Source organism: Haliotis rufescens, unplaced genomic scaffold (genome assembly GCF_023055435.1).
Source record: "Haliotis rufescens isolate VD_foot unplaced genomic scaffold, xgHalRufe1.0.p SCAF_11, whole genome shotgun sequence".
Taxonomy (NCBI): domain Eukaryota; kingdom Metazoa; phylum Mollusca; class Gastropoda; order Lepetellida; family Haliotidae; genus Haliotis; species Haliotis rufescens.
In genome coordinates this window covers 28,094,458-28,120,160 of record NW_025963791.1, presented here as the reverse complement: position 1 = coordinate 28,120,160, position 25,703 = coordinate 28,094,458, and the positions used below count along the sequence as shown (strand labels likewise).

Below are 25,703 nucleotides of genomic sequence, written 5' to 3'. Positions count from 1 at the left end.
CCATGAAAAAAGTCAGGACGTTATTGCATCATCAACTATAATGTGAACCATTCAAATCCATTAAGCCCAATGCACCAAAACAAGTGTGTGTGTGCTGTGCATTTTTTCTGTTTATATCTCCAGGCCTCAGTCTGCAGTATTTGCTGAACACCCTTAAACTAGCAGTGATCTTATTTTGGCAGATAACCACAGTCAAACAAAATATGTTTTCTTCAAAGCATTTTGCAGATTTTTTACCATAATAAAACAAGTACAAGTATCCTTCCTGAAATCTTAGGTTTTGAAAATGGCTTGGATTATGAAGAATAAAATTCACACGTGAAACCTTATGGGGAATCAAACCCAGACCCTTGGCATGATGAGCCAAGGCTTTAACCACTTGGCTACCCACCCCCCTCTTTAACATGTTAATGCTAGTGTTAAACCACACAACCTCAGACAAAACACCCAATCACCATTTTCGAAAAAGGTGAAGTTTTAATACCACAGCCAAAAATTGTAAACAGGAACCTAAGTAACAGTTGTTAGGTCTATGATATAAGTAATCCTACAATTAGCATTTGAAAAAGGATAGCCTTTTTTCTTTCTGAAGATAAAAAAAAGATTAAATTTAATAATGAAAAAGAACAAGGTTATTCAAAACCACTTTATGAAACATGCAGCACTGTATTTGACAGATCTCCTTGATCTGTGTATAGCAACATGAATTTGTATAAACCAACAACGCTAACATCAACAACAGACCTGTATTCCCAGAGGGTTTTTAAAAGTTGAAATTGAATAAACAACTGACAGACAAAGTTGAGTGTAAACCATCACCATGCTGTGGAGTGTACAGTTCCTGACCTCAGCGCCACAAGCTGGTACTAGAAGTGCAGCTATGTAAATACAAGGCCTGTATTCCCTCCCCCCACCGGAGGGCCTTATCACTAGAGATACCTCCAGCCCACTGATGGCCTAGCCACATTTAAGTATCCGCTAACTCATGACTTTACACATGGGTTATCACAGAAACCACAAAACATGGCCAATAGCAGGCTTCAGTGAAAAGATAAATGAACGTTCATAAAAATATCAGTGAGGACATGCACTCTGAAACTTGTTGCCCTATCTTAAAATAAACAAAATAATGACATCTTGTACCATACATAAAAACATGAATGTAGTTTTTCACTTACATGATTAATGAACAGACATATCTTGTTAAATTTGACAAGACCTTGCTATGCATGTACTTCAAGTATATTAAAAATATATATCCATTTATATAGTTTTCATAATTAGGAAAATAAAAATCAGCCAATGTTTGTGTTACTTGAAGTCAGTGTGACATGGCTTGAATAAATCTGATGGCGGTGTTAAGAGAAATTAACCCACACAATGATTCTACTTGGTAAATATCTAAGACTCGTTGGTAGACGCCAACTCTAACAATGTTTATGTTATTAATTTTTATCAAATACATGATTAAATTTGAAGTTCCTGTAAGTATTTCAAGCAACAAACATCGGCCTGCTTGTTTATCATTATAATGCAATCTATGTAAATAGATTTACGTTTTTAGAATATTTTTACATATGTGATATAGAGGTTACAAACTACTCAAAATAAGTTAAGGGACACATGATTCTTTCATATTACTATAGTTAATCTGTCGTGGACTTCATAATCTATCTGTCTGTCATGGACACATTAACTATAGTAATATGAAAGAATCAAGTGGTCCTTAACTTATTTTGAGTAGTATATACCACAACACGACATCGTTTCAGAAATATATCCCCTATTTAATGAGACCATACTTTGAACATCTCCACTGCTGCCGAGAATGTCAAGGGAGTAACACTGCTGTTTCACTACACGCTGATCTTTTCAAATTACCATGACAACCACATGCAGAAAATACATTTATTTTATTGATCATGAAGCTTTATATGGGGTTTGGCATTACAACACCAATTTTGGCAGCAAGTCTGTAATTTCTGGTCAACGTGATGCATAAGAAATACATATTATTAATGCAACAAGCTTAACAGGTCTGTGTGTGATCAACAGTTTCATGTTGATTTGAAAAGTGTTCCAGTTATTTCACAGCATTCAGCTTGGTGTCAGGAAGCCCAAAGTGCATTTTTGGTAAAGCACATGTATCCATGGTAATAACAGATCAAGTGATTATAATCTGGGCAAATCTGGGATTCAAACCGACAACTTGGCATCCTATCATGGGAAAGGACACAATTAGAGGTGTGAGGTACTACTGGAATACAATGATTTGAAATACTTGTAAACACGTATTAACAACATTCGGAAAATATCAGTATATTGCTTTTTTCAAAATAATGCATATTTTCATCTTGTTGGCTAAGTAAGTAAGTGACAAGTCAAATTGAAGTTTAGCAATTAATTCCTTTGTCATAAAAAAAGTGAAACTATTCGTGACCAGTTTCTTGTATATAACGCGTCTATTACGCATGCGACCATAGTAATTTAACATCCAAAACTGGCGGACAACTACAAAGTTGTCCAAATGTGCTGGGGGAAGTGAGATACTGTAAAACGTGAAATTAATGCGTCTCAAAAAGAAAGCGACCCCTGGCCCCTAGCCAAAAATGCGACTTAATATGAGTGCGACACCCCCTCCTCTCAAGCATCAGTGGATTTATATCTAAACAAAATGTTCTCTGCCAGGTTTACAGGAGAATCCTCACCTTAATCCAACCTTACATTAATCCAATCACTCACCAAATAGCACCGCTTATTAGCGCTGAGTAGAGTACTTCGCTAAGACAATACATGCGTGCTGGCTCGTGTCGGCCTTTGACGCAGTCGCAAAGAACAAAGACACTGTGTTGGATGGGTGGCGTCTGTCTGGACTTGCAGGTGTGATCAGTGATGACATAAGTGTGTAGAACGCTTGTCTTGACCCCAGCAGTGACAATTCACAGGATGTAATTAGTGTTTGACATTGTTTATATACTTGTTACAAGTGCTGCGCAATAAACAGTGATGTGGAATACATAGTTGTTTGTTTTCAGCGTATGTCTAAGTTGGTATTTCTGCTATCCAAAATGTCTTATTGTTGATATAAATGCGAAGTTTAGAATGCGTGCATAGACCACTCGCATTTTTCGCATTTAATTCACGCTCGCGTTAATTTCAAGATTTACAGTATATGGGTCACTTTCAAGTCATTAGGGTTATTGTTCTTAGGTTCATCAATTACAAATGAAAGGACACATGCACTATATTGCTGCACATACCACAATACACGAATCATTATTGGTCTGAAAGTCACTGGTCACAATGCAACACAGCTAAACACATTTCCAAAGACCTACGGGCCACCTATTTCCCTTTAAAACTAAGCTCAACCATGAATGAATCCTTTCCATCAAACAAGTCTCTCAAAACCATTTCAACAAAAGAACTGCATTGGCAGATCACCCAAAATGTAGCTAATTACCTTAACAAATAAAACAGTTTCTTTCTTCATTAAATAATGACGTAAATATTTGCTGTCAACGCTTTTGAAAGTGAACATGATTCACCGAACAACATACCTGTAAGGAAGACAGAAATGTCGTTTCAAACTTGTCCCCTTCAACATCAATGCCTACAAAAGCATACTAACCTTCCCAAGCCACACCGCAAGTTAACATAGCTAGAAGTTAAGACAAAAAATGAGCCAACATGGTCAGTGCTTTTGGCGTACGGCCTTAACTAGCTTGTCCAACAATTCTGAAAAAGGTTCAAACAGGGCATTAAAGTGTGCACAGAAAACTGTGGCTTGGAGGACAACCAGGAGTTTCTGAGCCATGGGCAAACCGTAGTTTATAGACACGGGACTCTAAACATTACGAGAAAACTGACTGTCAACAAGCAAACCGCCTTCACCACAGCGATGCTATTCCTTCGTCATGCTTGTTCCTGAGTGTTTCACGAAAACAAAGTCAAGTGCACATGTTGTTTGTTTTTTTATGAAAAAACACAAACTGATGATTACCTGTGTAAATAGACTTATCACGTTTTAGATATTTTATGAGAAATATTTATTCATAAAAAAATATATTAAACATATTCCACTAAGCTTTTGATCCAGCTGTATTGGAAATGGGTTAAGCAAGTAACAAATATGGTACTTGATATGATATTAACTGTTTAAATACAACACTGGTATGATACTCTGTGAAACAAACATAGGAATGCCTTGAATATGAAATGCTAAGACACATGTCCTTCAAAACTTCAATAATTTGCAACTGATATAATCAGGGATTTTTCTAGACTTGCTCAGAGGCTCATTCGACCCCGAGTCTGCAGCCTTTATCAAGTGATATTAATGTTGACCTAATATGTCCTAAAAACATACCCTTGAAGACTAAATAATGGTATGGCAATGGTATATTACTCAACATTTGCTAAGACTGCACCTTTTGATGACTATTTTGGTCCTTAGCAAATGTTGAGAAGTATATTTCAGTAATATTTTTCAAGTAGTCTGAACATTTTGTGATAACATTTTGTGATGCTTTGCACATGTTGCAATAGTTAAACGGAGAATGAGATTTTTTTTGATTTTTTTTTTAACGCCGCACACAGCAATATTCTAGCTATATGACAGCAGTCTGTAAATAATTGAGTCTGGAGCAGACAATCCAGTGATTGATATCATGAGCATCGATCTATGCAATTGGGATATGATAACATGCATCAACCAAGTCAGCGAGCCTGACCACCCGATCCCATTAGTCACCTCTTCAACAAGCATAGTCACCTTTTACGGCAAGCATTATAGGCAAGGTTGCTGAAGACCTATTCTACTCCAGATCTTCATGGGGTGAGTGAGAGAGGGTGACAGATTAAAGAGTAAAAATATTACTCATTAAATTGTTCACATTTAATGTAATGTCTAGTCTTTTCTTAAACATTTATCTTTGCTTAAATATAATATGTATGTATATTTTGAAAGAAGTGAGTGAGTTTGACACCATTTGAGAAGTATTTCAGTCATATCACGTCATATCATCTTGATGTATGGGTAGAACCCGAAGTGGTGACAGTCCTTGATGTTTACCACATTGTTGAGCAAGTGAGTACGGTTTTACACTGCTTTTAGCAATATTCCAGCAATATCACGGCGAGAAATGGGCTTAACACATTGTACCCATGTCGGGAATGAAACCTGGATCTTTGGCGTGAACGAGCAAACGCTTTAAACACTAGGCTACCTGACAACCCCCAAAACATTGTTAAACCGTTGAGCACAGGTTTGGTGCTCAGAAGTTGAACCATGATCAGGGGGGGTCCAGGAGTCGAACCCATGAATCAGTACTGCACTTTCCCACCAATGCCAGCAGTGCATCACACCTCGGATTGTTTACCGATGAACTATACTGATTAACACGAGTGATATAGCATGACGATTGCACGTAATGTAGTCTCGGAGCACCAATGCCAACACTACATCACACCTCGGATTGTTTACCGATCAACTATACTGGTTAACACCAGTGATATAGCATGACGATTGCACGTAATGTAGTCTCGGAAAAAAAAATGCCAGCAGTGCATCACACCTCGGATTGTTTACCGATCAACTATACTGGTTAACACGAGTGATATAGCATGACGATTGCGCGTAATGTAGTCTCGGAGCACCAATGCCAACACTACATCACACCTCGGATTGTTTACCGATCAACTATACTGGTTAACACGAGTGATATAGCATGACGATTGCACCTAATGTAGTCTCGGAGCAAACAATGCTGTACTTGAATGGGGCCCAGGTGATAACGTAAATAAATATTATGATAATATGTCCCTAGAGTACAATTTGTCCTGAAACATTTTTAACTGGGTCATGATGTTCATATCAGATGCGTTGAGGAAAATCATGTTATCTTTGTGAATCTGCTTCCTTGTACAAGTTTCATGAGTGAGTGAGTGAGTGAGTGAGTGAGTGAGTGAGTGAGTGAGTGAGTGAGTGAGTGAGTGAGTGAGTGAGTGAGTGAGTGAGTGAGTGAGTGAGCTGGCACAACATCAAGCATGTCAAGCCTGGAGGATGCAAACCTGGGGCTGACATGTGCAAGCAAACACCAAACCAACCACAAGTCACACACTGACAGTTTCACATCAGCGTAAAGAGTGAGTGAGTGAGTTGGGTTTAACGCCGCTTTTAACAGTATTCCAGTTATATCATGGCGTGTCAGCTTGATGTGGGAGGAAAGCCCGAAGTGATGCAGGTCTCAGACGTTTATCACTTCGGTGAAAGCGTAAAGAGTGAAATCAAGTGCGAAGGATGGAAACCAGTGGCTGATTTGTGAGCGCATTGAATGACACTGAACGAACAATGTCAGGGTAGAATGACACGCTAAAGCAGCCAGGTCACCACTGACATCTGCCTACAAAGACATTCACCACTTAGATCTGCCTACGAAGACATTTACCACTTAGATCTGCCTACGAAGACATTCACCACTTAGATCTGCCTACAAAGACATTCACCACTTAGATCTGCCTACAAAGACATTCACCACTTAGATCTGCCTACAAAGACATTCACCACTTAGATCTGCCTACAAAGACATTCACCACTTAGATCTGCCTACAAAGACATTCACCACTTAGATCTGCCTACAAAGACATTCACCACTTAGATCTACCTACGAAGACATTCACCACTTAGATCTGCCTACGAAGACATTCACCACTTAGATCTGCCTACGAAGACATTCACCACTTAGATCTGCCTATGAAAACATTCACCACTTAGATCTGCCTACGAAGACATTCTCATCCCCAGTTCAGTCACCCTTACAACAAACATAAGGACCCAATCGTCCCCCCAAACCTCACAGACCTCCACATTCAAGAAGTGCTATCTAATATGAATCACACTGATCACAACACTCAATCTTGTTACAAACCTGAAGCTTTTCGATTTTCTGTATCTGTCAATCGAAGCTGCCATGTTGGCCGAAGATTTTCTCTCAGCTCGAGATCGACTCATTGTTATTCCTTGTAAGCTGTCACTTAGCACTCTGTAACTCTTGTATAGCCGAAGTACGGTTTGTAAGAAAACCACACTTTCCCAAATTGTCACCTGCTTACAGAATCTGACAAGCTGGGTGCTACTTTCAGTGCGATTAATCAAGTGCACTAGATTCTAAAACGCCTATGAATCTCTTAGTACAGTAAAAATGCAAATAAACTTTCTGTCTATTGTCCGTATTTACTAAAGGTTCATGTCATTGACTAAACTCAGCCAATCAAACGACAAAGTTTACCCTATAATTTTCAGACCTACAGGAAACTCCTAACTGTATTTCCTCTGTACACTAAGGCATACTTCCGTCTAGATAGTCCTGTACTGGGAAACACAGCATTGTGCTGAGCCTACTCTATTGAGTGGTCTCACAAAGTACAGATGGAACAGCAACATAGTTCTCACAACCTGAAGGTAACACTAATTATTCGAGAATTCAAAATATGGAATATGAACATAAGACTATATATCATCAGTTTATTATGGTATAAAGTACACTCAAGGTATCTTGAAGGATGGGCATGTTACAGTGAGCTAAAAGTTTACATCACATCCTGAATGTAATACAAATTATTTGAGATTTCAAAATGTGTGTTACAGTAAGTTTAAAAACATGTTAAACTCAGTGAAAACTGTTCCATTCTATCAAAATAAGAAGAGTTCTGTTATTTGTTTGTTTGTGTGTGTGTGTGTGTGGGGGGGGGGGGGGGGGGGGGGGGGGGGGGGGAGGTGAGTGTGGGAGGGGATGAGTGTGTGTGCTGGGGTGTGTGTGAGTGAGTGTGTGTGTGTGGGATGAGTGTGTGTGTGGTGGTGATGGTGGTTGTGTGTGTGTTGGGGGGGGGGGGGGGGGGGGTGAGAGGGTATGTGTGTGTGTGTGTGTGGAAGGGGGATGGGGAGTGAGGGGCAGGCGGTGCTGGCTGTTAGACACTACTGTGATGAAATGGTTGATACTGTCTGTTGTTTCACAAATAAATCTGTGATGAGTGTGTGTGTTGGGGGGGGTGGGAGTGAGAAGGGCGGTACTTGCTGTTCCTTATAAGTGTACCAGACACTGTGTTGAATTGGTTGCTACTGTCCGTTGAATCACTGATGAATCTATGATGAGTCAGTTCCTCCCATATAGTGCAGTCATGGGCAGTTGTCACATCCGGACACAGTTCACTGTATCTACACTTATTTCCTTCTTTGGCCATATTTGGTCGTTATCATCAATAGTGTATTGTTTGTTACTTTTCAAATCAACAAATTACACACACATATATATATATATTATATATTATACCCATACCCAAGTTAAATTTGTTGTAAATTTCGAGCAGGTACTAAGAGAATAAGCTTAGTTCAAATGTTGATGAAACTAGACCTTTTTCTATAGTAGTTACTGAGCAAGTTTATACCCTTCTAAGCTTTTGTGTCTTCTGTAAAAAATCAATAATATACTAAAGAACATACCAGGGCCAAATATCAAGCTCTGAGCAATCAACATAAATCCCTGCTATTCCTAAAAAAATACTATACTCTCAACATTATATTTTTTAGGATTTTTGCACTATTGGGATTTTCTATAACCAGTTTGATTATAAATGCAATTGACAGTCAATATTATTAATGATAAATAGGTGTCTGATTTGTTTAATGTAAACATGGTAAATTAATGGCGACTTACATGAATGGACAGGATATGACTGTAAACAGTAGAGAGAGCTTTATATAAACACAATCATCTATAGGCAAGATCTTCAAACATAAACTGCTCAACGTTCTGACCTATATTCACTAACTCCTGAACTCTTAGCCCCGGGTCTTGTAACGAAACCAGTTTTAAAGCAAACACAGTCAGTGGAGAAAAGACCACATCAGGGTATGAATATAGCCAATGTACAGTCAGTAACTAGAAGTTGTATATGGAAAAGATTTATTTTTTTTAAATCCTTATTTCTAAAAAATACAGGAAAAACAAGTATTTGTCACAGAGTGACGAAATATCCCCCGCCATATACACCATAGTACCAAATATGAAGACAATCCAGCGATTAGTTCTTGAGATATTGTGGCAACACCGTTTTCCAACTCCAAAAACAGATTTGCCTGCTGTGACCTTGAAAATGGGGTCAAGGTCACCAAATCTGACAGGTGTATGCGGTGTCTGTATATACACTATAGTTCCAAATATGAAGACAATCCAGCGATTAGTTCTTGAGATATCGCGGCAACACCGTTTTCTAACTCCAAAAGCAGATTTGCCTGCTGTGACCTTGAAAATGGGGTCAAGGTCACCAAAACCGACTGGTGTCTGCGGTGTCTGTATATACACCATAGTTCCAAATATGAAGACAATCGAGAGGTTTAGTTCTTGAGATATCGCGGCAACACCGTTTTCCAACTCTAAAAGCAGATTTGCCTGCTGTGACCTTGAAAATGGGATCAAGGTCACCAAAACCGACTGGTGTCTGCGGAGTCTGTATATACACTATAGTTCCAAATATGAAGACAATCCAGTGTTTAGTTCTTGAGATATCGCGGCAACACCGTTTTCCAACTCTAAAAGCAGATTTGTCTGCTGTGACCTTGAAAATGGGATCAAGGTCACCAAAACCGACTGGTGTCTGCGGAGTCTGTATATACACCATAGTTCCAAATATGAAGACAATCCAGTGTTTAGTTCTTGAGATATCGCGGCAACACCGTTTTCCAACTCTAAAAGCAGATTTGTCTGCTGTGACCTTGAAAATGGGATCAAGGTCACCAAAACCGACTGGTGTCTGCGGAGTCTGTATATACACCATAGTTCCAAATATGAAGACAATCCAGTGTTTAGTTCTTGAGATATCGCGGCAACAAACAGGTGGGACGTACGGACGGACGGACGGACGGACGGACGGTCGTGAATACTATATCCCCCGCTTCGCGCTTTCGCGCGGCGGGGGATAAATAGAAGTGTTCACCCAAACAAATCATAATTATACAGTGGATGTCCGAAGTAACGATGGTAATAAAATCCTTCGCCAAGTACTGGTCAGGCGACAGAGTTTTGATACTCTAAATTATGGGGATTATGGGCATAAAACAGCCATAAAACAGAATATAATTTCACGTTTTGTCTCAATGTTATGGTGAAATGGAAAGAAATATTGTTATATAATATGGTATAAAAGCCATTGTGAGATGGATATTAACAACATTCTACATTACATAAAGTAATTCTGTAAATGTATCATGATGAATCAAAATTACTATTATTTAATAGTGAAGCTATTCACAGTGCTGGTCAGCATTATCATGTCAATAACAAATGAAATAAACATAAAGATTAATGCCAAATGAATTGAAACAGTCAATCATGCACAGTAGTGGAAACTATCCAAAGAAATGAACCCCTGGAAAAAAATAACATGGTGATATTTCTTGTGTTTTACCATGTGTACTTTCATCTTTTCTGTAGTGAGTGAGTGAGTATGGTTTTATGCCGCTTTTAGCAACATTCCAGCAATATCACGGCGGGGGACACCAGAAATGGGCTTCACACATTGTACCCATGTCGGGAATCGAACCAGGGTCTTCGGTATGACGAGCGAACGCTTTAACCACTAGGCTACCCGACTGCCCCTCATCTTTTCTGTATCATGTAGTGCTATGAGCAACCACTTGATGGATAGAATGTGACGTTTAATAAATGGACTTATTATTATCATTAAAATAACCCAAATATACAAAGAATCTATGATGTGAGGCAGGCAAAAGAGGACATGTTCTAGATATTTCTGTCAACCGATGGTTAGATATATAGAGGTTATCACGCGAGTGTGTTTGGGGATGGTAAATATCCTGCGTTAGGAATAAACATTGTATTTAGCGAGCCTTGGCGAGCTAAATACATAGTGTTTATTCCTAATACAGGACATTTACCATCCCCAAACACACAAGCATGATAACCTCTTTATCATATAGTGTCATTCTTTAATTCTGTGCTTCAAAATCGCTTTCCCTCTCTCACATACATAACCGAAACATTGCGAGTTTTTCTGGAATGCGCGCATTAATATTTATTACGTCACAGGGTAAGTGATGTGTCAGTCGGACAGTGACAGTAGCCAATATAGTTCCAACTGAAATCTGTTTCTTATACAGTGGCGAAGCAACCTATACGCAAAACAACAATTGCTTTTAATTGCCTTTCGCGGCAATCCATCTGTCTGTCCGCTAGAGTAACTGGCCTTTGTCAAAGGGAAGCTACTCTAACCCTAGTCTATGAGACGTCACGGTCACGGTCAGTCGTTGTTGACAGTCGGTCTGTCCTGTCATAACGTTAAGAAGTGCAGTCAGATGTGCACACAGCGACAAAACGAAACAAGGTAACAATTCAAACATATTTCGGACAAATCCAACTATTTTAATTTGTGGAGAAGGTTTCAAGCCGCAGAGGTCTACAAGCACAGATATGGCTACTGGTCCCGCTTGGCTAGGCCTCGTGCCCTCGCAAAATTGTTTCGAAATTTATATCTCTAAAGTTGCCCAAACTTATAAAATGCCTTAGCTACGTCACAGTTAGAGACTGATTTTCAGTATATTAGACTGTTCTTTTGATAATGATAGCAATTATCCCAGTAGTTTATCCAGATTCCCGATGGTTAATTCTGACTCGATCCCCGAATGATGAGGGCGACGCCATGTTTGTTTATAAACAGTGAAAGTAGTCCCTACTTGACCTTTGATATTTGCATCTCTATCCGCATATGACCCCAACGGATATCGTTTTTATCCGTTGGCTTTATCCTGCCGAGAAACCTACCCATTATATGATAAACAAATATATCCTTTAAAACATGTCTGACTTCTGTGAAACAAGGAAGCTATTGCATGTACATATATTAAGGAGATCCAAAGTACAACAAACATCTGTCGAGTCAGTCATTCAGCAAGGTTGAATACATAGCTTACAATGCTTGCTGCTAACATCATCAAACATCATTTAATCTCACATTTGGAAATAATAATCTAATACCAAGGAATTCTGTAGGATGTAATATACCGGTTATAACATATTGATTATCATGCAGGTAAAAAGCCCGATCAAGCGATGGTAGCCATCATCTAAACTTGCGTAACCTGAGATTTTACCTCACTCACATAAACAAAATAGCTAAATAGATTACTTGAGGATAAGTAAATTCAGACAACTGTTCTATAATCAGGGATTAAACTCAAGCTACTTCTGAAAATGTCAACCATTTTGTTGGCTAAATGTTGCAATAATATTTATAGACTAAACACCTTAAAATATTCTAGTGCAATATGAGTTTTGAAGACCAACTGATAATCTTTGTTCAACAATGTTGTCTGCATTAAGATTGATGTTAGCAACATATAGCAACATTTCATTTACAATGACTACACCAAAACAAAAGCATAGGTATATATTAAACAACTATATTTACAACAATCTATCACAACTTTTAAACAATGTCTAACAGTTGCCTAGTTTCACCCCCCTCCCTTATAAATATATATTCCCTTGGATCTCACAAACACCTCATAGCCGATGCTAAGGAATTCATCCCTCATACTCATACAACCCACCTTAGTGTATTGAATAAGGTAATTCACATTCCAATCAATCAATTGACTCATGCCATTATAAATACTGTTTCAGCAAACTTGCATTGAGGACCCACTCAAATTTCAGCCAGTCTGTTGCACAGATCAATAATTTACTGATCAAGACATACGAAATTGAATCACCTAATACGTCACCCAATTACATAACACTATTTCCATACCCATTAAATAACAATTAACAGCTACAACAAAAGTTCTAATCATTGAATCCACACACAAATAATCACTCTTGTTAGCACCAATGACCAGCTCATTCTAGCTGTGGTCAAGTAGACTTCAACTCCTAAGGAATGCCGGTGTATCTACAAGGTGTCAAGTTTGGTGTACACCTTTAGACACACATGTTCTTAGTAACAAACAGTATTTGATTGATTAAGATTGAAATCATGAGTTGATACTAAGCACTCTAATGTATCAGATTACAGTCTAGCCAATGGCACAAAAGCATAAAAAATTGTCTTACCCACTCATATCTGGTGAGATGAATTTTAAATTGTTTAGTTAAACATGTGTCTAATCCAGTCCTCATTTGACCCAAAACATCTCCAGGAAGTGCTGCCATCTAGCAAGGGAGGTAACTCTAACTCATTATGCTACACAGGTAGCAAGTGAGGGATTTTATAGTGTTTCAACCAGTCATAACATTTACATAAAACTAAATCAATGTTTTCTTAAAAACTAACCATGAAGTGAATATAAAAAACTCACATTTCCCAATGAAACAAGAAAATAATAACATCCCTGTTTGTAGACAATGCAATATTATGGGCAGCTGCTAAAAACCGTCATTAACTCATTTTCAATAAAGAGCTTTTTGAACTTACCATAAGAATGATGTTGTAATTATTACTTGAACATTACAGCATTAATTGCATCTGAATAATTGTTTGTTTGTTGTCTAACGGCACTCAGCAATATTCAGCTATATGAGGGCACCCATTAAATAATCGAGTCATTCATGTGATTAATGATTCACACAGTCGAGGTACGATCACACAATCAACCAAGACAGCGCGCCTGATCACCCGATCCATTTGGTCCCCTCTCCAGCCAGCATAGGTTGCTGGGGACCAATTCTAAGCCAGAATTCGCATGGACATCTGATGAAATAACCTTTCCAACTGTGCAACTGTGGAATTGCTTTCAACACTTCATCAATTCCCAAGAAGTAATTAAGATTATTCAGCTGGAGTGAGTGAGTGAGTATGGTTTTACGCCGCTTTTAACAATATTCCAGCAATATCACAGCAGGGGACACCAGAAATGGGCTTCACACATTGTACCCATGTCGGGAATCAAACCCGGGTCTTCGGCGTAACAAGCGAACGCTTTAACCACTAGGCTACCCGACCGCCCTTATTCAGCTGGAATAAAAACTGACATGAATGCAACATGAATATTAGAAAGGAAAAAAAAAAGTAACTTACTCCTCCTGAGTGTAGATTGTCTGGGCTCGTGGCTTGACTTTAGTATTATCCTGAGATATGGCACTCCGTACATTATTGGGCAAAACACTTTTGGCAAAACTGAATATCTTTGTACTTATTCCATCCATATTACTGGAGTTCGTAATTCCATCGAACGGTTTACTGTTCCTATAATTGGCCGCGGAATGCACATTGGATCCATACCCGAGTATAGAAGGGCCAAACAAGGCCTTGTAACATGGGTTGTGGCAGAAGGGCAGTCCCTTGTGCTGAAAACAAACACAGTACAGTTAACCATTGACACTGATTAATGCAACAGTACAGAACAACGTTAATAATGAGTGAGTGAGTGATTATGGTTTTACGCAGCTTTTAGCAATATTCCAGCAATACCATGGCGGGGGAACACCAGAAATGGGCTTCACACATTGTACCCATGTGGGGAATCGAACCTGGGCCCAAATTTGGCGTGACGAGTGAAAGCTTTAACCACTAGGCTACCCCACCCCCCTGTTAATAAAGATCATTTAGGACCAACCATTTGATTTAAGCTTGGGGCCGGGATTTTGCTTTGAGATTGTGATTTTTTGTTCTCTTTTGTTAAATGATGAACATAATGAGCTGTATTCTTTGGACACTTTAATAAAGTCTGCTATTTTTTCCCCTACAATATGAGGCATATGCACTTTTTTTCAGTAAGTCGGGTTTCTCCCTAAGAATAAATATGTCATCTTATAATTTATTCATAGCCATTCAGGTTAACTATTTCTTGTTTAACGTCACACTCAGCAATATACCAGCTTTGAGAAAGCGGTCTCAAAATAATGTGGACCAGACAATCTAGTGATTGACATCATGAGCATCAGTCCACACAATTGGGATAAAATGACACACAATTAACCAAGGCAGTGAGTCAGAGAACCTGTCCATATAGTCGCCTTGTATGACAAGCATAAGATGCTGGGGACCTGAATCATTCACAGGAATCTCCACAACTTTGTTTACACTGTAAAAATATTGGAATACCTTGATCCTGTTTGTATAAGCGACCACACATGCAGTGATATATTTAAAATACTGTTCAAAGCAGCAGTAAACTCAAGTCACTTGTGGATAATGTATTAAAGGATCAACTTTCAGGCCCCGAAAAAGTGAAGCATTCATAAAATCTTCCCTTCTCACAACTTTACTGTACACGTTCATTGGGCCTGGAAAGGATAAGGTTTAGTTTATGCTGACCTTTATAAATTTCGCTTCAGCACCAAGAGCTAAGTGTATCATGACTGATATAACATTTCAAGTCCAGAGCCCTGTTCCACAAAGCAAAGTCCCTGTAAGCACCACCACTGCCATCAGTCTATGTTAAGTGAGTGAGTTGGGTTTAACACCGCTTTTAACAGTATTCCAGTTATATCATGGCGTGTCAGCTTAATGTGGGAGGAAAGCCCGAAGTGAAGCAGGACTAAGACGTTTACCACTTCGGTGAAACCCATGATCACGGGTATGGTGCAAACCTAGAAACATAATCGGGCGCTCTATGTTAAAGTATAGGAGTTACAGGTACTATCATCATCTAAGCACTATGATAGCTTTGTGGACTACCACCAGCTAATAGAGCAACATCCAGTAATCTCTGGAAATATTTTCTCTTTCTTGATTATTTTCTAACTTATTGTTTGGACTTCATCCAAGAATTCTGAAAGAAAAACATCATTTTGTGAAGCCCACTTCTGACTGTGGGTTCTGTGATTATTCAAAATAAACTACCTGGTTGTCACATCTGTGATTCATTGGATATTAGGATCCATCACAGAAACTGTAACCAGACAATTATTGCCAAGACCTAGTGACCTCGAGGTCTCCGACAAGCAGCTTATGTACTGGTGCTTCAGTCATATCAAGATACATGGAACAGAGTTGAATGAATATGTACGACATGGTTGAGTTAGGGCAACACTTCCAAGACCTTTGTAACATCCGACTGCATCGTCAAACCAAAATTAAAACTTACTGCTGACAAACTCTTCTGACAAAACTTTTACTCACACATGTCCATATTATGCTAAAACCCATTAATATCAACACTGAGAACCAGAGAACTGTGTCATTATTTCTCAAGATTGTGTTTGAGAAGAGACATAAAAATCTCTGATTTTAATTTTTTGTTGATAATACATTTTATTTCATAATATTTGGCATGTCCAGTGAACAAACAAATCTTGTTTGAACCTAAGACAAAAAAACTTATTTTCTGAAACAAATTATTTTATTATTAAAACAGGCCCCTCCAAAAGAACAAATGGATGGTCCCTTATTCCATCAGCTTCCTCTCTCAAAGACGTGTTCACTGACACACTCCCCTCTCCAACCATCCATCAATATACATTGTAGTGTTGTGTGATGAAACATTTCTTTCACCAGTCATGGAAAATGAAGACTGGCTATTCTCTGGCATTGACATTATATATTTACAAGTACTAGAAAAAATACATAGACCATAGAAAGAAAATCATTTTATCCTACACCTTACAGGGGCAGACACCTTTGGTCATATACAACTAGTCCATAGCTCATTTCAGACTAGTGGTTTATGTAAAATAACTATATCTTGGAAGAAAACAGGAGCCCAGTGGTTAAAGTGTTCCCTCATCACGCCAAAGACCTGGTTCGATTCCCCACATGGGTACAATGTTTGAAGCCCGTTTGTGGTGCCCCGCTGTGATATCGCTGGAATATTGCTAAAAGCGGCATAAAACAATACTGACTCACTCAATCACTTGGTAGAAAACAACTAGTCCAGCTAGACTTCACTAGTCTTTGCCTAGTGGCAGTGTCTAGCACTGACCCTGATTAACCTTGACTTAATAATAAATCTTTCCTCCATAGGAAATTGACAACCAAGAATACCATATAATATACAGGCCAAAAATAGAACCCTTTTAGGTTCACCTTTATAGAAAATAGCACTGTCCTCCAGAACATAAAATAGTGTCACAATACATCAAAAAGATTTTATTCCAGTTCATATAACTCAAACAGGTTTAGGTTAAAGAAAGTCCATTCCTTCTATTTCAGTCTGTACAATCAATTGACAAGGATCTGTCGCTAACAGGCTATAGAGACTTGATAGGCATGAGCCATAGCCATGATGTAAACGGTTGGGAACTAATTATTCTTAGCAGACCCTGCAGGACTGAAGTATTGATCAGCTCGGTTCCGTCTCTTGGATGTATTATGTATTAGGTGGCTATTCAGGTCTACTGTTGGTTTAAGGGACAAAATGGAAGCATTGTGATGTATGAGATTGACTGTTCAGAAGCATCTGAGATTTTTGTTTTTGAAAACATTTATTTTGATATCGGTGAAACTGTTTTCTTTGATAAATTCTTCATGCAGTATGTTATCTTGAGTGTGACTTGAGTTGGAAAGTGAAGGGTTTTATACCACTGGCTGCAGTAGCAAGAATCCATATTCCAGTTTTGTACGAAGTTGAAATACATATTTTGTAACCAGGGAATTCTAGTGAGTTCGGTGTTGGGGAAAAACAATTCAAGCAGTCAGTGAGTATTTGCAAAGGACTCAAGGTCCTCTATTTCTGTGCTGCAACACTCACAGAGTTGATCATAACTAAAGGATCGGAATTCATTTTGTACGCTGACAGAAAGTTTAACTTTTCTGATGATTTGCACATGGATGTCCCTTTCTTGAAATACAAGCACTTTACATTTACAAGAACTATCAATGGATTTCAAGGACTTCCTCAACACTTTACCAGCCAAATACAGAATAAGACTCAGAAACACGCAAACCTAGAGTTTGTTTGTGGTTGGGCAAGTGTGTAGATGTATGAATGGATGGTTGAGTGGCCACTGGAATGGTTGGTTGAATGGTTGAGTGAATGACTGTCAGTAAATGGCTTGGCAAGTGTGTTGGTGGGTGAGTGGATGGTTGAATTGTTGAGTGAATGACTTAGTAAATGGCTGGGCAAATGTGTTAGTGGGTGAGTGGATGGTTGAATGGTTGAGTAACTGGCTGGACAAGTGTGTTGGTGGGTGAGTGAGTGGTTGAGTGGATGGTTGAATGGTTGAGTAACTGGCTGGGTAAATGTGTTGGTGGCTGAGTGAGTGGGTGAGTGGATGGTTGAATGGTTGAGTAACTGGCTGGGCAAATGGGTTGGTAGGTGAGTGAGTGGTTGAGTGGATGGTTGAATGGTTGAGTAACTGGCTGGGCAAGTGTGTTGGTGGGTGAGTGAGTGGGTGAGTGGATGGTTGAATGGTTGAGTAACTGGCTGGGTAAATGTGTTGGTGGGTGAGTGAGTGGGTGAGTGGATGGTTGAATGGTTGAGTAACTGGCTGGGCAAGTGTGTTGGTGGGTGAGTGAGTGGGTGAGTGGATGGTTGAATGGTTGAGTAACTGGCTGGGCAAGTGTGTTGGTGGGTGAGTGGGTGAGTGGATGGTTGAATGGTTGAGTAACTGGCTGGGCAAGTGTGTTGGTAGGTGAGTGAGTGGGTGAGTGGATGGTTGAATGGTTGAGTAACTGGCTGGGCAAGTGTGTTGGTGGGTGAGTGAGTGGGTGAGTGGATGGTTGAATGGTTGAGTAACTGGCTGGGCAAATGGGTTGGTAGGTGAGTGAGTGGCTGAGTGGATGGTTGAATTGTTGGGTGAATGACTGTCAGTAAATGGCTGGGCAAATGTGTTGTTCGGTGAATGAGTGGATGGTTGAATTGTTGAGTGAATGACTGTCAGTAACTGGCTGGGCAAGTGTGTTGGTGGGTGGGTGGGTGGGTATTAGATTACTAGAGGGTGTATGAGTGAGTGAGAGGTTGAAAGGTTGAGTAAGTAACGGAGGGAATGAGTGAGTGAGTGAAAACATTATGAACGTCAACATACAGAACATGTATGTATCACACACTGTGGGAAATACACCAAGAATCTTTACAGTCAAGAAGGAACACAGAACCTCCAACCACTAACACCTCAAACAGCGTCAACAATATCATTCACAATGTCCAAAGTGGTTAGTTTTGGAATCATAAACAAATTCGGGACAAGCACTCAATCGGCAGAGAAATGAGTGTTTAAAAAATATAGCCTCAAAATAGCCTCATAAAATGTACTTTGAGTCAAGTTGGTGAAGTTTCCAAATCAAAGTCAGACAAACAATACATAGAAATAGACACAATATTGACATGAGTAACAGGAGATAACCAACCAAGAAGCTGGTCACGAAATAGTATGTACACTCTATCACGCTAAGTCTTCCTGTTGAAATAGACCTAACACCATACAAGTTATCTAAATTGATTGCCTTGCCATTCAACAGGGTCATAAGAAGTTTAATTGATATATATGTAGACAGGATAAGCTGTCCCCACACCAGACTCTAAGGCATGTTCAAATACATGCTCTGTTTCTCATGACCTACCAGCCCTAGAATTGCTCTGACCCTTAATTTTGTATGTATGCACTGTTAAGAAATAACTTCTTGACTCAAATTTTGTTTTGCACATTTTTTTTTAGATTGTGTGGACAAAACAGTATTACAAAACAGTCAAGTTTATTTAAAGATTTGTAAGGTAATAAAGAAAGAAAAAATATAAAACTATAAAAAATATAACCTCCCTCCTACCCAGACAGGCTTGAAAAAAGTCATGAGAAACAAGGCTATATTTGAACTGGCCTACTCAATATCTCTGTATCAAACATGACCTGAAAGAGATGCACAACAAGCATGTTGGGGATTAACGACGGCAAACTGCAGACGAGTGGATTAGGCAAGTTGGCAAGCATCGTTACCGTATTCTACATGATTAGCGCCTGGGGCGCTCTCAAAATTAGAAATAGGGGGCTCTTATTAGAATATAATTTTGGTGAGAGAAAAAAACAGAGTTAAAAGATTGTAAATTTCGTAGTTTATGCTGACAGCACCAAATGATACAAAAGAAAAGTATGTGCATATCATACACGACAGATATATTTTCCAGAATTTAATTGCCCATAATAAAGGGTGCATACTACAGACGAGTGCGTATTATACACGAATAAATAAGTGTACATTGATCAATCGGAAGGGGTGCTATTTGGGATTGTTCACTAGCCAATATATTAGCAAATATCACCGTGGGCACTTATTAGAGCGGGGCGCTTATTACGTCGAATACGGTAACTGGTCCAAACTCCAGGGCAAAGAGTGCATGTGATATTGGGGAGCAATAATTGACCTTTGATGCCAACTACATGTTGACACACATGCACTTTCGCACATGCACACACCTGCGCACACTCACACAAATTTCAAGTACCTCAAGTTAAACAACCCATCAATTACTATTACTCAATCATTCATCCTAACCCGAATCTCTCACTGCAAACACACAACTAAAATTGTCATCATCACCTTGAAACGTGCTCCTATATCATCTCCCTAAATGTTGCATTTATTGCAAATAGATGTCATGAGGATATCGTGTTTGTGACATAAATCACTAGCTGGACCATAAACGTTGTTTCAAGTGAACGTAGGCAATAAACAGGCACAATTACCCAGCACACACTAAAACATCTGGGACACCAAACACGAAATTACAATCATAGCCCGTTTTTGACAGTAAAACACTGCATCACTACCTCTGGTTGCAAAAGGAAGTCCAGACATACAGGAAGCTAAACAATGAGACGGTTCTCTAACATTCCCAGGATCAATATCAAAAGATTTTCAAAGATTTTTTTTCCAAGTGAATCCGACTAACTGTTACTTTAAACAGTGATAGATTAGCATTACTTCAGGATTTATCTCACTAATGCTACAGTGAACATCGAGTATGTCACTGTCATGAGAAAGTGTGGATTGAATTCCATACATGCTATCTGGTACAGTGATTTGGAAAGTTTGACCAGATAGAACAACAACTGAAATCATCACTGTCATCTTCCTGAGGCAAGGGACTATAAAAGTCCAGTTTCCACCCTTGCCAAACTAGGCAGGAATTTCTGGGCTTGTTCCTATCGCCACCAGTGGCTATTACCAGTTATGTCCCTTCTATGTCCCTTCTATGTCCCTTCTATGTCCCTCCTATTCTCCAATCAGATTCCAGCTCTCATATCACTTGCATTTGCTTCGAATAAAATGATGTCACCCAGTGAAGAGAATCTGATTGATAATCAAGATCTGCATTGTAATAAATGGGCCTTACTTCACCAAGTTCATCAAACCATGTAAGCACCTTGATTAGAAATATGAAAAGATTTGGAAAACATCTGTTGACGCTAAGTTGTCGGTACAGATGCTTTGCAAATCCTGTAATCGACCGAAATCTGCATGGCAGTTCACGAACCGGATATCGATCTTGTTACGCAGTTTTGATTGGACTCGTTAGTCCACTCAAAATATAACACCATACGTACTAGCCTACCTCCGCAAAGGCGAAAACTGGACTTAAAGTCACTTAACTCCCTTGCCTCGGGAAGATGTCACTGTCCCTACAGACCCTATGGATTCTGGGTAAGAACAGGTCAAAATTACTCACATGTATCTTAAGAACCCTCTACACATAGACTTGGATGGTTACACTGACTGACTGGAATGACTGTGTGTCAACAAACCCTGATCGCTGCTCATGCTATCAACCAGTGTTCTGTACAGTCCACACTTGACTGTTTACAGGCCACTATGAGATAGCGTGAATAGTGCTGACTGGCATAAAGCCACATTTACCAACTACGTCATCTGAAGGAATGACTGACTTCTTTGAGAGGCATTTAGAAGTTGGAGTACTAAGTAAGGATAACATAAATTCCTAATTGTTAAAAAGAAATTGGTCATCCACATATCTTATCCTTACTGAAGGAACGAGTCGATACTAAAGACAATTAAATACCATAGATATAACAATAAATAGTAATTTTAGGACAGCACATTATTTTTTTTTCAATTATGTGAGCCATAAGTAAATTCTTTTAGTAAAACAAGGGCTTTTCCATACATTATTTATTTATTTATTTATTTATTTATTTATTTATTTATTTATTTATTTATTTATTTATTTATTTATTTATTTATTTATTTATTTATTTATTTATTTATTTATTTATTTATTTATTTATTTATTTATTTATTTATTTATTTATTTATTGAGACCAAGCAGGAGCAGGAGACATCTAAAACATTCAAAAATCGAAAATAGCAGAAGTCACCAGTTGACTACCTGATTGACATTATAACTTGCATTGGTTGGTTGGTTGGTTAATGCCGCACTCACCTGCCATATTCCAGCTATATGATGGCGGTCTGTAAATAATCGAGTCTGGACTAGACAATCCAGTGATTAACATCATGAGCTTCGAACCAGGCAATTTGGATACGATGACATGTATTGACCAAGTCAGCGAGCCTAGATTGAAAATGGATTTCAGGCAATCAGTGAAAGACTGATTTAACCAAGTTTCAAAACAAAACAAATATCTTCCTAAAACGTACACACTCATTCAACTCCTGTAGATCAACGCCAGACCCGTGAAGATCCGGGGTAGAATAGATCTTCAGCAACCAATGCTTGCTGTAAAAGGCGACTATGCTTGTTGTAAGAGGCAACTAACGGGATCGGGTGGTCAGGCTCGCTGACTTGGTTGATGCACGGTCATCAATCCCAATTGCGTGGATCGATGCTCATGATATCAATCACTGGTTTGTCTGGTCCAGACTCGATTATTTACAAACCGCCATCATATAGCTGGAATATTGCTGAGTGCGGCGTTAATAAAAAAAAGCAAAGCAAAGCAAAGACCAACGCCACCTTCATTCAGGCAAGTGAAATACAGATAATTGATGATAATGTCTTGTTTATCGATTAGAATACCATCGCGATGTCCAGTGACATAAAAGCAGGATTGCCATTACTTCAACTCTTAGCATCTCCTGCCTATCAAAAGAAGCTCGAGCTTTCAGGCAGATTAGAGTATCCAGCTCCTCAAAGAAAGGTGGCTCCTTCATCTAAGTGTCCAAGACATTCATTAATTAGAGGAATCTGTCCTTGAATGAATGAGAATATTTCAAAATTTTCATAACTTCCTGCCCTATCTGACAAATATTTTGGTATAAGTATTTTTAGGAATTTATGTTTGTATCAACTTGCAATGCTCATGCAAAAAGATTTACTCATTACAATAACAACTATCCCCAAATTTAACTATATATATAAAATAAAATAAAATAATAAAGTCCATGTTATTTCAACATCTTTTTAATATAAGTATCTGAAACGGATAATAATTAACTAATTTTTTTATCTATATTATCTTAACATGGTTTGGTATTAAGAACTAATTTGTACAATCAGTCGTTCTTAACAGTGAATTAAAGTATTTTTCAAATGTCTGACTTTTTTAAAGAAGATAATGGTGGTTGTTGAATATATAAACCTGCATTTTGCCTAACAACTAATTCAACTTTATATTTGGCGTTGGCAGATGAGATCTATGAACCAAGCAAAACAAACAGGTGGTGTGATCTCATACACCCTATCTAGGTCAGTGTCAGGTTGTTCAGACTATCTACAGAATACAGTAAGACGTCAAAACAGTCATAGAGGTCAAAGGTTGGGCTACCTTAATCATAAATAAGTTCCAGCTAATGATAAGGAAGCAGATAGTGCACCTGGACCATAAACACACAGGGTCACAGTTAACCTTTCATGGTGGTTATAGATTGTGCGTGTTGCTCATACATAAAAGGAAGATATTAGGTTGGCCAATATTTACTATTGGCTTTTCTGTACAAAGAAATTAGGGCTGGGATGAGTCCAAATTTACTACCCGGGTACCCACCTCCCTATTCCCAGACCCTACCCGGGTACCCACTGTAGGTCTCAGGAGATGTCTCAAAATGTCTGATTGGGAACATATTTAGCATAGCCCTGGCAAAAAGTATTTAGATACATGTATTAAACAATCTGGTCATTCATACACAGAAGTTATATTAAGTTTTATCTTTATTCAACCATATGAAAAATCAGAAGGAATTGGTGCATAGTTAGAAAGAAATGCGAACATTAGTGACTTGTAGTGTTACCATAGAGTTCTAGATAATTTTTGTCATTAAACAATATATCACGTGACTAATCACAGGTCCGGGTAGTCCTTTGGGTACCCGGGTCCTACTCAGTACCCACCTGACCCTGGTACCCGTCCCAGCCCTAAATGAAATACATAATGGAAATTCATTTCCTAATGAAATATTGTTACCTGTTTGATAGAGCATTTCACCACTTAGAAGGACTCTACAGGGCTCTGTACCTCACATCACTTTTCTACTGCTCATTCTATCAATGCCCGCCTCCGTGGTCTAGTGGTAGAGCATCCTCCCGGAGAGCGGAAGGTTCGGGGTTCGATCTCTGGCCGTGTCATACCAAAAGACATTAAATGATGGTACTTTATGTTACCCTGTCTGGCGCTCGGCATTAAGGGGCTAAAACAAGGACTGGTCGGCTCAGAGTCAGTATACTGTGTCTGAGTGGAGTATTCATGTTAAACTGCGGCATGGTATCTCAGTGGGCTAGCACTATAAATCAGCATCAGTCCTGACTAGTACAAGCAGCCACCCACACAGAGACACACACGTGCAGCACGTCGCTATATAAGTGCAATAATCTTGGACACGACGTTAAAACCCATTTCACCTCACCTCACCTCATTCTATCAACCACGGGCTGCTGTGATATAGCTGGAATATTGTCTGCACCCTAAAACAACATTCACTCACTCACTTTCTACATATGTGATAAAACTGAACTATTGTGAACCTCGGCATAAAACAGTCTGTCACAATGTGAATAAAACGTTAGCTTTATGCTGCACTGGTCCTTAACCAAATAAAACCACTGACATCTCCCTGTCTCTCTCCAGAGCTCCCCTGGCCATCAATACAGACCAACAGCTTGACAGCAGATTAGCAAGTGCTCAACTGACATTTGAAAATGTCACTGCAGTCTTCATCAGACAGGCGAAGCATACACTATCTAAATCACCCTGGACAAGAGCTGGAAATTCATTTTCCAGACAACTGAGAATTCTTTCAACTGAATTCCAGCATTTCTCCAGGAATCGATAAAAAAAAATTACGATCCAGTTTTGATAACAATCTTTCTTTTGATAAACATTATTAGTCAGCACAAAAAAATACCTCAATGAAATTAACGCGAATCATCAGCATCCCCAATGTTGTATTACTTGTAATGAGGAAGGAACTATTTGATTTTGTCAATTTTGTAAAATAATAGTCTTGTGTGTGAGATCTCAGGAGAATATAACATTTCTAATTTCCCATCTGTATGTGGATGAAATTTCAATTACAAAAGGACAATAAAAACACCATGTCGTGGCTCTATAAATATTATTTTCTCAGCTCAAATATACCTAAAAATACAAAACTACAACTGAAAATGATATATTAGATCTAATTTCTTTTTATTCACATCCTCACAAATACCGTCTTTAAGCTTATAAGCCAAAAGTGAACCTTTCAAAGGTTTGTGCTTATTGCTGACTACTTATTTATCTTTCTTTGAACATGGTTTACCTTTTGAATGCTTCATCAATGCAAATAGGCCAAAAAAATAA

At 38.8% G+C, this 25,703-nt stretch overlaps 1 protein-coding gene across 2 annotated transcripts in view; it reads right to left on the bottom strand.

Annotated features, from left to right (window-relative positions):
* Positions 1–25,703, bottom strand: part of LOC124149350 (ras association domain-containing protein 2-like) — a 128,651-nt gene that overhangs the window by 39,555 nt on the left and 63,393 nt on the right. The window contains exon 3 of one of the 2 annotated variants that reach the window (XM_046520883.2): positions 14,092–14,360. In XM_046520883.2, coding sequence (XP_046376839.2) covers positions 14,092–14,360 — 269 coding nt within the window. Of the gene's footprint in view, positions 1–6,929; positions 7,216–14,091; positions 14,361–25,703 lie in introns of those variants that run through there. The other variant, XM_046520885.2, reaches the window with a different exon arrangement.